Genomic DNA, 13,887 nt, shown 5'->3' with positions numbered 1-13,887 from the left:
CTGCCGCCCCTACACTGACCCTGTCACCCCTATCCTGTCCCTGTCATTTCTGTCCTGGCCCGGTCGCCCATGTCCTGGCCCCGTCACCCCTGTCCTGGCCCCGTCACCCCTGTTCTGACCCTGTCACCCCTGTTCTGACCCTGTCACCCCTGTCCTGGCCCAGTCAACCCTGTTCTGACCCTGTCACCCCTGTCCTGGCCCTGTTACTGCATACCCTCCAACTACCTTTTTGGCAGGTACAGTACCCGCAGCACCTCCAGACCTCTCCCCAATGCACCACACCTCCGCACCTTCCCCTCCACCACATGCAGCACTCCACCCCTCCCCCACATGCTGTGCCTCCAGACCCCCTACACCACCCGCGGCTCCCACTCCTCCGCCCCTTCACCACCCCCAGCAATCTCCAGGCCCCCTCCACCATTCACCCCCCTTATATGTCTCCCCCACACCTGCCCCCCTCCACCCGCAGCATCTGCAGACACCCTCCTCCATCCGCGGTCCCCCCCTCACCCACCCCTCCCCCACCAATGGCACCCCCGCACCTGCCCCACCACCACCTGCAGCACCTCCGGACCTCCTTCCCCATCTGCCGCAACACCCGTACCTGCCCCTCCCCTACCCATGGCGCCTACGGACCCCTACCCCACCAGTGGCACTCCCGTCCCTTCCCATCCCACAGCACCTCCGGAACCCTTCACCCATCTGCAACATCCCCACACCTGCCCCTCCCCCACCCATGGCACCCCTGCCCCTCCCCCACCTGCAGTGCCTCCGGACCCCTCCCCCATCTGCATCCCCCACTCCTCTGCCCCTCCCCCACCCGCAGCACCTCCCAACCCTTCCCCATCCGGGCCCCACCCCCACTTCCGCCCCCCCCTCCATCCGCAGCATCTACAGACACCATCCGCAGTACCACCCGCACCCGCTACATTCTGTACATTGTGGCCTGTAGGTGCTGTTCACGCCGTCGCAAGGGGCTGCGCCTCCTTCACCATCGCACACCCTTTCATTGTGCAATATTTAACCACTAACAAAGGAATGCAGGTGATACTCCATATAACACAAATATTGAACCCCAGAAAGGCATGCAAGGGTTAAGGGGGCGTAGCCCCTTGCGACGGTGTGAAGAGCGCCCGTAGGGCGCGATGAAGCACCTAGTGTATAAATATGTCCTCATTCAATAAATTGTATCTCCGGACTAGAAACTTGGTATCTCAATGTCCATTGTAATGAATTATGGCCCTCATTCCGAGTTGTTCGCTCGCTAGCTGCTTTTCGCAGCAGTGCACAAGCTAAGCCGCCGCCCTCTGGGAGTGTATCTTAGCTTAGCAGAAGTGCGAACGAAGTATTCGCAATATAGCGAAAAGATTTTTCTTTGCAGTTTCTGAGTAGCTCGAGACTTACTCCTCCAGTGCGATCAGTTCAGTGCTTGTCGTTCCTGGTTTGACGTCACAAACACACCCAGCGTTCGCCCAGACACTCCCCCGTTTCTCCAGCCACTCCCGCGTTTTTCCCAGAAACGGCAGCGTTTTTCCAAACACTCCCCTAAAACGGCCAGTTTCCGCCCAGAAACACCCACTTCCTGTCAATCACACTACGATCACCAGAACGAAGAAATTTCTTCGTTAAGCCGTGAGTAAAATACCAAACTCCATAGCAAATTTACTTGGCGCAGTCGCAGTGCGAACATTGCGCATGCGCAGTTAGCGGAAAATCGCACCGATGCGAAGAAAAAGAACGAGCGAACAACTCGGAATGAGGGCCTATATTCCTTGTTCTGGAAACCAGTGCTGTTCAATGCACCGTTCCTATTTAATTAAGCCCTGAGAAAGAAACTGTAATGGGCTATGTTCTAATTACAACGAATGTCCTCCAGCAGGAGTGAGCAGTGTGCAGCCGTACCTGTGATACTCTCCACTGCTGGCCGGGACGGGTGCGTCTCCTGTCGGTGACCTCCAACCGCCGGGTAGCGCTTCTATATTGTAGCTGCGTCCGGCTTTAACACTCCTGCTCAGCTGATAGCTCCGGTCTCCAATACCTCCTTCACGATAAGCGCCTCTGGCATACAGCGTCTCAGTAGCAAACGTGAATGCAGGAGGATTTTCTGGATATACTCTGCATGAATGACAGGTGTCCACAGCAGCTGTACAAGTCCTTTGGGGGTACAGGGGTAACTCCCTGACATGTTTCGCACCCCAGGGTGCTTCCTCATAGAATGATTCAGTGAACATTGGGGGAATGAAGTTGTCGTGGCCCCCACTACAGTAGATGACAGACCCCTGAGCCCGCCCTTACACACACACACACACACACACACATGCTGCATACAACACACACACACACACCCATACTGCACACAACACACACACACATACACGCATGCTGCACACAACACACACACACATACACCCATGCTGCACACAACACACACACCTCCATGCTGCACAAAACACACACACACACAACATACACACAGACGTACATACACATATGCGCGCACGCTACCTGTCTGTCTCGCTGTGCAGCGGATGCCGGAGTCAGGGCCCCCACACCCAGGAGCGTAGTAGTCTCCTCCCTCCCGGCGGCTCAGCTGTTCATTAACACCGCTGCCGAGGAGGTGTTTCTTGCACAGCATTTCATAGTCTCGCGGGATGCTGCATTGAATCCCGCGAGACTATGAAATGCTATGCAAGGAACACCTCCTTGGCGGCGCAGTTAATGAACAGGTGAGCTGTGCCGCCGGGAGGTGGGAGACTATCACGCTCCTGGGTGTGGGGGCCCCAAATGTGTGAGGTCGCCCCTCCCTTAATCCGGCCCTGATCACTGGCCATGAAGCTACACATTCACCATACTTGTCTACCCTCCCGGAAGGGCTGGGAAGCTCCTGAAAATTGGGTGTCCCTCCCGGACTCTCCGGAAAGATGGGCAAATCTACCGCTTTCCCAGGCAGCCCCCCGCAACCACCCCCTCCTCGGCCACCCTCATCAGAGAACAAGTGGGCAGTCCGAGGTTGGATATGATGACGCAATTCGCGCTGAGTCTCATCATCATAGCTCCACCCCCCGCTATACTGTGCCAGTTTTCTCGGCACTGTCTTGCGTGGGGCGGGGCCACAATGATACGATCATGCTGCTACACTCCCGGACTGTACACTTCCCCCCCCGGCCACGTCCTCATACTGCCCCCATTGCCGCCGGCTATGCCCCCATTGCCGCCGGCCACACCCCCATTAGCCTACGACGCTGCCATCTCCCGGAGGACGGTGCAGCCATAGGGATCATTGTGCCTTATAACCAATGCAGGGACATTGCTGTAATGTCCCCAAGTGAATGTATATATCTCTGATCCCTGATTGCACATTACCCCCATGATGTATTTGTTATATTCTTGGGGGGGAAAAAAGATGCGGTGCTCACGGGCCCCTAGGTCCAGCGAAGGCCCACACCGCACACACTGCACTTGACAAAAATCACAGCTAAAATGGCCTCTGCATATGCGCAGTAGGGAAGTTAGTCTCTGTAACATGGTGGGCGCCATGTTTCCGAATACCTGCACAATGTCAGAGCCTACTGTGCCATGGAGAGGAAGGGGCCCACCCGGAGTCTGCACACTGGGGCCCTCCTCTGTTAAAATACCCCTGCTTGTGGCAACTTATATATGGAACCACTTGTAAAACACAAAACATGGGCAACACCTGAAAAAGCATCATTGTCTTTTCAATAACAAGTGGATCTTACTAACTGCTTTGGGGCTCATTTACATTTGGATGTAAGTCATTTTTATGACACGCCTCTCAGATGTAGCAGTAAATGTCCGCGCTGATAGGTGTTACTTTCACAGTCTCCCTGAAATGCTTTTTCAAAAGTGGGCAAGTATGGACTGTGCTGGAAAACTGCTTCCAATTTATAACTTATGGGCCCTACACAATGGCCGATTACACTGAAAGATATGAACGATCTCATTCATTAATGAACAAGATATTGTTCATATCTTTCAGTGTGTAGGCACCAACGATGAAAGCTGCGTGGCCCTGCACTCGTTCATCGTTGGTGCCGGCTTGTTTATACATGCAAACCAATATGGACAATCTCGTCCATATTACAATCCCCGCCACCAGGGACAACCAATTCCCCCCCCCCCCCCCAAGTTGTCCGACAGCCGTATCGGCCATCGGGCAACTCAGCGGCCAATTGGCTTATGTGTAGGGCCCTTTAGAAAAGACTAGGATTTCATCAGGACTGCCTTTATTACGTGTCACATCTGTATACAGTAAAGTCTTACATTACATTTCATGTGTCATTTAAAAAAAAAAATACTGTTTATTGAAAATATTATTTATGATAGGGAGAGACGGGTGGAGCACACAAAGGAAAATTGGGAGAAGGTAGTGAAGAAATACAGCCAACATTCTAACAGGTGTACAAAATCTGTTGGACCCTGATCAAAGAACATCACAACAATGAAACAAAGGAGTATATGCCAAATGACAGGTCATTCATGCCAATAGCACATCACAATTGTGTTAGTGAGGCAAAAAAAAACCTCCCAGATTTTAAAGGTTAATAAAAAAAAGGCATGTTAAATGCTATTCAGAATGTTACTACATAATCTAAAAGTGCATAGAAAACAGTCTATTTTCAATTGGTCTTGAATATGATATCGTCCAGATGGTGGCCTTCATTCATGATACACATTTGTAGTTGATATCTGAAGTTTGGCATCACTCAGTGGGTCATTTCCAGCCTTATCAATGCAAGTTCTTGATGAAGCTCACGTTCATGTGTCTGGCTACGTCAACAAGCAGAAGTTTTGTTACTGGGCAGAAAACAATCCTCATCTGCTTCATGAAAGGCCTCTACACAGCCATCAGGGCCATTTGAGAGCTGAGGTCTACAAACATCCACCAAGAACCATTAATGAACTGAAGGTTGCTATACGCCAAGAAATGACAAAATCATATTCAAAATCAATTGAAAATAAACTGTATTCCCTGCACTTTTAGATAGCATACTAAAATTTTGCCATGCCTTTTTTTGTTAACCTTTAAAATCTGGGAGATTTTTTTTACCTCACCCTGTATATATGTATACACTCCACATTGTTAGGCACAAAGCCTAATGAGAGGACTCCCTACTTCAGAAATACAAAAAAGTTTAATATTTTACCATAATCACAATTGACATTTCAGCCCTGGACGGCTTTGTCAAGAACCGAATTGAAAACCCCTGGTCTTATGACATAACAATGATTAAACTCCGAAACATTGCATCCACGCTTGTGTCTGCAGTTGTTGTGCCATAAGACCGGATGAGTCTGGGTATTCAGACTCCCATTCCTTTCTGCGGTTGGTATTCAGTATACCGGTCTTTGGGATCCCGGCGCAGAGTATACCGGCGCCGGAATCCTGACAACCGGCATACCGACACCTTTCCTCCCTTTTGGGGGTCCACGACCCCCCTGGAGGGAGAATAGATAGCATAGCGCACCACCGTGCCCGCAGCGTGGCGAGCGCAGTGAGCCCGCAAGGGGCTCATTGCGCTCGCCCCACTGTCGGCAAGCCGGTGGTCGGGATCCCGGCGCCGGTATGATGGCCGCCGGGGACCCGGCCACCCGCAACTCATACCACACCCCTTTCTGCTTGTGCACCCCGGCATGCTGTTTGTGTGTGAGGAGGAGTTAATTTTATGTATAGCAGAGGGGTTTAAAACTCCCATACACCCACTGCATGGTGCACTGATGCCTGCTAGAGGCCAGTTCGTAGGCCGGAGTCTCCGTAGTGCCAGGGACTGAGGACAATTGCCGTGCCAGGAGAGCATGGCAAGTGTTTCTGCAAGCAATTGCAGCAGACTGATTGCTGAGCAAGAGGTGATGGGACTTTTTTGTGGAAATTCAAATGTTTGAAAAGTCGGTTGGGTGTCTGTTTTTTCCTGTATATTAGATAGAAAAAAACAAACACCCAACTGACTTTTCAAACATTTGAATTCTCCGTTTATGTTTGTGTGCATATTTTCTGTTTATACCTGTGTTTCTAGGCCTAGGCCTGAGTATGCTGTACTTCAGTGTCTGATGCCAGTAAAAACATTGGCATTCACCAGATAACTGCCTACCGAGTCCTTATTTTAAGTACCCATTTTCCAAGCATATGGTCTAAATTTCCAGTTTCGACCCTGGTCATTACCAGGGTTATTCTCGGGTCTGACCCGGGTTTCCTGTTGTCTGAAAGAGATCGACCAGGGTTTTTCGATTCAGGTTACTTTTCAAAGCTGCTGATTGCGGTCAGAGCCGGCCCTAACCAATATGATGCCCTAGGCAAGATTTTGGCTGGTGCCCCCTAGCACAACCGCTGGTTCCGCCTCTGACCTTGCACCTCTTTCCCAGCACCATCACCCCTCACCCATAGCAGTCCTTATTTTGGTGTTTGTACCCCCTATATTTTAAATAGGAACAGTTCGCACATTTGGCGCACAGCCCAAAAAGAGGTGTGTTTTTGCTGGCAAGGGGCATGGCCACACAATAGTAACCCCAATTCCAATTACGCCACACAGTACTGCAACTTTATTCACATTTGATCATGCGATAGTGTCCATAATTCATATTACATCCCACAGTAGTATCACTTTACCTTAAACGTTACTCCTCACAGTAGAGCCCCTTATTCACATTACATCACACTGAATTGCTCCTTATTCACATTACACCACACCCTATTGCTCTTTATTCACATTAGACGACACAGTAGTGCCCTTTCTATACGCAACGCCACATAGTAGAGCACCTTATACACATAATGCCACACATTAGTAATGCATTTATACACATAATTCCACACAGTAATGCCCCTTACACATATGAGACACATTATTAATGTCCTTTTCTCTGACGTCCTAGTGGCTGGGAACTCCGTAAGGACCATGGGGAATAGACGGGCTCCGCAGGAGACTGGGCACTCTAAAAGAAAGATTCGGTACTATCTGGTGTGCACTGGCTCCTCCCTCTATGCCCCTCCTCCAGACCTAAGTTAGAATCTGTGCCCGGCCAGAGCTGGGTGCTCCTAGTGGGCTCTCCTGAGCTTGCTAGAAAGAAAGTATTTGTTAGGTTTTTTATTTTCAGTGAGATCTGCTGGCAACAGACTCATTGCTACGTGGGACTGAGGGGAGAGAAGCAAACCTACCTGCGTGCAGCTAGCTTGTGCTTCTTAAGCTACTGAACACCATTAGCTCCAGAGGGTTCGAACACAGGGCCTGACCTCGATCGTCCGTTCCCGGAGCCGCGCCGCCGTCCCCCTTGCAGAGCCAGAAGACAGAAGAAGGAGATGAAATCGGCGGCAGAAGACTCCGGTCTTCATTAAGGTAGCGCACAGCACTGCAGCTGTGTGCCATTGCTCCCACTGCACACCACACACTCCGGTCACTGTAGGGTGCAGGGCGCTGGGAGGGGGGGGGGCATAAAAATACACATAATACAGTCTGTGACTGTATATGTGTAAAACCCCCGCCATTTTTAGTCAGAAACAGGACAGAAGCCCGCCGCTGAGGGGGCGGGGCCTTCTTCCTCAGCACACCAGCGCCATTTTCTCTTCACAGCTCCACTGGGAGGAAGCTCCCCAGGCTCTCCCCTGCAGTATCCTGGTACACAAAGGGTGAAAAGAGAGGGGGGAGGGCACATAAATTTAGGCGCAAAAATTGTATATACAGCAGCTACTGGGTAAACACTGAGTTGTAGTGTAATCCCTGGGTTATATAGTGCTGGGGTGTGTGCTGGCATACTCTCTCTCTGTCTCTCCAAAGGGCCTTGTGGGGGAACTGTCTTCAAATAGAGCATCCCCTGTGTGTGTGGTGTGTCGGTACGCGTGTGTCGACATGTCTGAGGTAAAAGGCTCCTCTAAGGAGGTGATAGAGCGGATATGTGTGTGAGAGGGTGTCTCCGTCAACAACACACCGACACCTGTTTGGATATGTGTAAGTGCTAAGGTGAATTTATTGCACAAATGGTTAGGGAACAGACAGGAAATCTACCCATGTCTGTCCCTATGTCACAGAGACCTTCAGAGTCTCACAATGCTCACTATCCAAAATAACAAACACTGGTATCGACATGGAGTTTAACTCCACTGTCGACTACGATAATGCAAAGTTACAGCCAAGATGGCTAGAAGGTATTCAATATATGATATTGAAATAAAAGATGATTTGCATATCACTGATGACTCATCTGTCCCTGACACGAGAGTACACATGTTTAAGGGGAAGAATGCGGAGGTAAATTTCCCTCCTCTCATGAGGAAAAAGAGCGGGAATCTCCAGACAAGAGACGGCAGCTTCCCACAAGAGAATTTTCAGGCTGTATCCTTTCCCCACTAGGGCCAGGATGTGTTGAGAATCTTGCCCTAGGGTGTCCTGTTTGCACAGACGGTAGCACTTGCTATTCTCAGGGATCCTGCAGATAGCGTGCCCATTCTAGTATACTACCCGGACCGGTGATTGTGTCGGCATGGGTTTATAGCGCTATGGCAGCGTGGACAGGTACCTTATCAGCAGAGATTGAGACCCTAGTAAATATATTAAAGATGCTGTCTTAAGTGATACATATATAGTTATAAAGCATGCCCAAAGAGACATGAGTATACTGGGTCCTAGAGTCAAAGCTATGTCGATCTCTGCTTGACGTGTCCTGTAGAATATGCATTGGACAGATGATGCCGACTTAAGAGGCATATGGAAGGCTAAGGATTGTGTGGAGAAGGGTTCTCGGGCCTGATCTCCACAGCTATAGCTGGTAATTCTGCTATTTTGCCTTATATTCCTGCACAGCCTAAGAAAGCACGACATTATTAAATGCAGCCTTTCGAATAAAGAAACAAGAAAGTCTGAGGTGCATCCTTTCTTGTTAGAACTGGGATCAACACAGCTAGTTCCCAGGAACAGAAGTTCTCCCCGGCCCCTACAAAAATCCACCTATGCCGCTGGGGCTCCACAGGGGGAGCTAGGCCCGGTGGGGACACGCCTTCGTAAGTTCAGCCACAAGTGGGTTCACTCCCTGTTAGGTCCCTGGGCAATAGATATTGTGTCTCAGGGATACAAGCTGGACTGTGAGAAGATGCCCCCTCACCGACGACCCTGCGGGCTTCCCCCTAAGAGGGGGAGCCAGTGTTAACTGCAATTCACAAATTGTATCTTTAACAGGTGGTGGTCAAGGGTCCCCTCCTTCAACAAGAGGGTGTTATTATTCGACCATGTTGTAATCCCGAAACCAGACGGTTCGGTCTGACCCATATTGAATTAAAAATCCCTGAACATATACCTGAGAAGGTTCAAGTTCAAGATGGAATCGCTATGAGCGGTCAGGGCAAGCCTAAAAAGAGGGAGACTTTATCGTGAATCGGGTCATAAGGGATGCATACCTTCATGTCCCCATTTATCCACCTCATTAGGCGTACCTCAGAATTGCGGTACGGGATTGTCATAACCAAGGTAATGGCGGATATGATTGTGCTCCTGCGGAAGCAAGGTGCACTATTATCACGTACTTGGACGATCTCCTCATACAAGCGAGATCAAGAGAGCAGTTGCTGAACAGCGTATCACTTTCTATGGAAGTGTAACGGCAACACAGCTGGATTCTATATATTCCAAAGTCGCAGTTGGTTCCTACAGCTCATCTGCCTCTCCTAGGCACGATCCTAGACACAGACCAGAACAGGGTTTATCTCCCGATAGAGAGAGCTCAGGAGCTCATGACACTGGTCAGGAATCTATTAAAACCAAAACAGGTGTCAGTGCATCACTGCACTCGAGTCCTGGGAAGGATGGTGGCATCATACGAGGCCATCCCCTTAGGCAGGTTCCATGCGAGGACCTTCCAATGGGACTTACTGGACAAGTGGTCCGGATCACCTCTTCAGATGCATCGGTTAATCACCCTATCCCCCAGGGCCAGGGTGTCTCTCCTGTGGTGGCTGCAGAGTGCTCACTGTCACGATCCGGGTATCTGGACGCCATTACCTGCCTTTCAGATGTCTCCTGAGGCTCGCTCAGCGTTCCAAGGCCGGATCTCATCTGTGTCCACATACTGCACATTCCTCCTGTCACGCTGAGATTCTGTCACAGCGGCGCCATGTTTGAATCCTGCATGGCGTCTCCCGTTCTCCGCGGCCTCCGCCGCCGCTCCTGTGTTATAGGTGCAGGTTGTCAGTGTGGTGTACCATGCCTGCCGCGGCCTCCGTTGTCATCCACGAGTATCAGCATACATTTCTCAGTCTGGCGTCTCCTGTCCTCTGCGGCCGGCGCCGCCATTGCAGTTATGTTTCCACATGGTTTCCTAAACCAGTTTTCCCTCCAAGTTCTAACATGGGCGCAGCTATGTTGGATTCAATCACATGTTTCAGTTCCTCCAATCCACTGCCTGGAAATCTGCATAATTGCCCAGCCAATACCTGCATTGCTGCAGGTATAAGTATCCTGTGCCTGGGCCAGCAAATGGTCAGTGCTTTGTTTGTCATACCTTGTTCCAGTCTCTCTCCTGTTGTTGTGTTTCCAGGTTCCAGCTCCTGTCTTCAGCATCCACTAAAGAGACCCGCACCTGCCTACCATCCTGCGGTGCAGCCTGACTCTGCAGTCCTCCGTGGCTGATCCAGTTTCCAGTTTTCAGCTATTTCATCTGCTTCCACCAGTATCCACTACCACCGGTAATCATCCTTCAACTCCTCTGTTTCCACGCTCCCTAGCATCTTACTACATTCACTCCGTGTTTCATCACCTGGCTGGTTCCACCCAGCATTCATTCAGTGACTTTATCATCTGGCTGATTCCATTCCGCATCCACTCCGTGTCTTACCACCTGGCTGGTTCCATCCAGCAATTACAACAGCTGATTCAAGTTACCAGCTTCATCTGTTCCATCTACTGGCATGTTCCTTGGATATCTTCACTACTACAGCCAGGCCTGGTAAGGTTATTCCATCTAAGGACTTTAACAACTGTTCTTAACCTACCAGTGTCCTGTGAAACCATTTCATGGTCAGAGTGCTCCAGGAATCATATTATTTATCATTGCCATTTTTATTATTTGCTGTCTGTTGTTACACGGAGTTTGTCAATAAACTTTTAATTTACTTTTACCTGGTTGTCATGGTCACACCTTCGGGTTTCCTTTTAACACTTACATGTCCAGGGGTCTGATTAAACCTCCCCGGTTTAAGTTCCTCTCAGCCCCTACAACTGAGGCTTCCTCCTGTCAGCTAAAACCCTCAGTTGTGACAGTAAGCACTGACCATATGAATCCAGCCGGAGACCAGGATCAAGCGGCTAGGCCGATGCAAGAACTGGCAGCCCGACTTGAACATCAGGAGGCTGCACAAGGCCACATCATCCGCTGTCTCCAGGATCTCTCTACGCGGCTGGACGGGATTCAAACGACCCTCCGTGGACCTGGCATGTCCGGTGCGTCCACAACAGTGACACCAGCTGTAACCCCACCCACCTTACCCATTTCCATTCCACGTCTTCATCTCCCAACGCCAGCAAAATTTGACGGATTTCCAAGGTTTTGCAGGGGATTTCTTAACCAATGCGAAATCCACTTTGAGCTTCAGCCTGGCAATTTCCCCAGTGACCGTACTAAAATTGCCTATATCATTTCCCTTCTCAGCGGCTCAGCCCTTGACTGGGCATCACCTTTATGGGAGAAGTCTGATCCCCTGCTTTCCTCCTATACGGACTTTGTGGCAACATTCAGGCGCATCTTCGACGAGCCAGGCCGGGTAACCTCTGCTTCATCTGAGATTCTCCGTTTACGCCAGGGAACACGTACTGTGGGACAGTATCTCATACAGTTCAAAATCCTGGCATCCGAACTGGCATGGAACGACGAGGCCCTGTATGCTGCATTCTGGCATGGCTTATCAGAACGCATCAAGGATGAGTTAGCTACCAGAGACTTGCCCTCTAAGTTGGATGAGCTAATTTCTCTTTGCACGAAGGTTGATCTACGTTTCAGAGAGAGAGCAACCGAGCGAGGAAGATCGTCTGCTCCAAAATCTTCTGCTCCTCCTCCTCGTCAACCGTCTCCATCCAAGGATGAGCCCATGCAAATTGGCCGTTCCCGTATATCTCCCGCTGAGCGCCGAAGACGTCTCTCTGAGTCTCTCTGTCACTATTGTGCAGCTCCGTCTCACATTATCAATGCCTGTCCCAAACGTCCGGGAAACTCCAAATCCTAGCTCGCCAAGTAGAGGGCCGGCTAGGAGTAATGATCTCCTCTCCATCTCCTCATGATTGTAATCTCCCAGTCTCGCTCCAAATTGCTCAACGTTACAGGAACGTCTTTGCCCTCCTTGATTCCGGAGCAGCTGGGAATTTCATAACCGAAGCTTATGTTAAACGGTGGTCCCTACCCACCGAGAGACTTCCTTCGTCCATCTCCTTAACTGCAGTAGATGGCAGCAAGATTTTTGACGCAGTTATTTCTCTAAGGACTCTACCAGTTCGTCTGAGAGTGGGAGTTCTTCATGCAGAATTTATTTCCTTCCTAGTGATTCCAAGAGCCACACATCCAGTGGTTTTGGGCCTTCCATGGCTCCGTCTCCACAATCCGTCGATTGACTGGACGACTACGCAAATACTAGCATGGGGTCCCTCCTGTGCAAAGACTTGTTTGTCCAAAGTGCTTCCTGTTTGTTCTTCTTTCCCCAGGTCGTCTGATGTTCCACCTCCTCCATATCAAGACTACACGGACGTGTTCAGTAAAGCTTCTGCTGATATCCTTCCTCCTCATAGAGAATGGGACTGCCCAATTGATCTCATTCCAGGGAAGATTCCACCTCGAGGCCGAACTTACCCGTTGTCTCTGCCTGAGACGCACTCCATGGAGGAGTACATCAAAGAGAACCTGGCGAAAGGTTTTATCCGACCTTCTTCTTCTCCAGCTGGCGCAGGCTTCTTCTTCGTTAAGAAGAAGGACGGTGGTCTGCGACCGTGCATCGATTACAGAGGTCTGAACGACATTACCGTCAAGAACCGGTATCCTTTACCTTTGATTACAGAGCTCTTCGATAGAGTCAGCGGAGCAACCATCTTTACAAAGTTGGATTTGAGGAGTGCCTACAATCTCATCCGGATCCGGGAGCGTGACGAGTGGAAGACCGCTTTTAACACCCGTGATGGACATTATGAGTACCTCGTCATGCCTTCGGATTGAGCAACGCTCCAGCTGTCTTCCAGCATTTCGTGAATGAGATCTTTAGAGACATCTTATACCGCCATGTCGTGGTTTATCTAGATGATATCCTCATCTTTGCCAATAATCTAGAGGAACATCGTTTCTGGGTAAAGGAGGTTCTGTCCCGTCTCCGTGTCAATCATCTCTATTGCAAATTGGAGAAATGTGTCTTTGAAGTTAAATCCATTCCGTTCCTAGGTTACATTGTGTCCGGTTCCGGACTAGAGATGGATCCTGAGAAACTACAAGCAATCCAGAATTGGCCGATACCCTTAACCCTCAAAGGGGTCCAGAGGTTCTTAGGGTTCGCCAATTATTACAGAAAGTTCATACGAGACTTTTCCACCATTGTGGCGCCTATCACTGCATTAACCAAGAAGGGTGCTAACCCGTCCAAGTGGTCTGAAGAAGCTACGCAAGCTTTTCATCTTCTAAAACAACGTTTCATCTCTGCACCAGTTCTGAAACAGCCCGACACCGACTCTCCTTTCATCTTAGAGGTGGATGCCTCCTCCGTTGGAGTAGGGGCAGGGTTATCCCAGAGGGCTAAAGATGGCCATCTACATCCCTGCAGTTTCTTCTCCCAGAAGTTCTCCCCAGCTGAGCGCAACTATGCCATTGGCGACCAGGAGTTGCTAGCCATCAAGCTCGCTCTTGAGGAGTGGAGATATC

The 13,887-nt window shown here is 50.1% G+C and overlaps 1 protein-coding gene across 3 annotated transcripts in view; it reads left to right on the top strand.

Annotated features, from left to right (window-relative positions):
* The window catches only part of LOC134936567 (volume-regulated anion channel subunit LRRC8C-like), a 124,066-nt gene that overhangs the window by 22,226 nt on the left and 87,953 nt on the right, over positions 1–13,887 (top strand). The window contains exon 2 of one of the 3 annotated variants that reach the window (XM_063931654.1): positions 4,345–4,384. The exons of the other annotated variants lie outside the window; for them this stretch is intronic. Coding sequence (XP_063787724.1) covers positions 4,345–4,384 — 40 coding nt within the window. The remainder of the gene's footprint in view (positions 1–4,344; positions 4,385–13,887) is intronic. 3 annotated transcript variants of the gene reach the window in all.

This window comes from Pseudophryne corroboree, chromosome 6 (assembly GCF_028390025.1).
Source record: "Pseudophryne corroboree isolate aPseCor3 chromosome 6, aPseCor3.hap2, whole genome shotgun sequence".
Lineage (NCBI taxonomy): Eukaryota > Metazoa > Chordata > Amphibia > Anura > Myobatrachidae > Pseudophryne > Pseudophryne corroboree.
The sequence above is the reverse complement of the archived record's forward strand: the minus strand, read 5'-3'. Positions and strand labels throughout refer to the sequence as shown.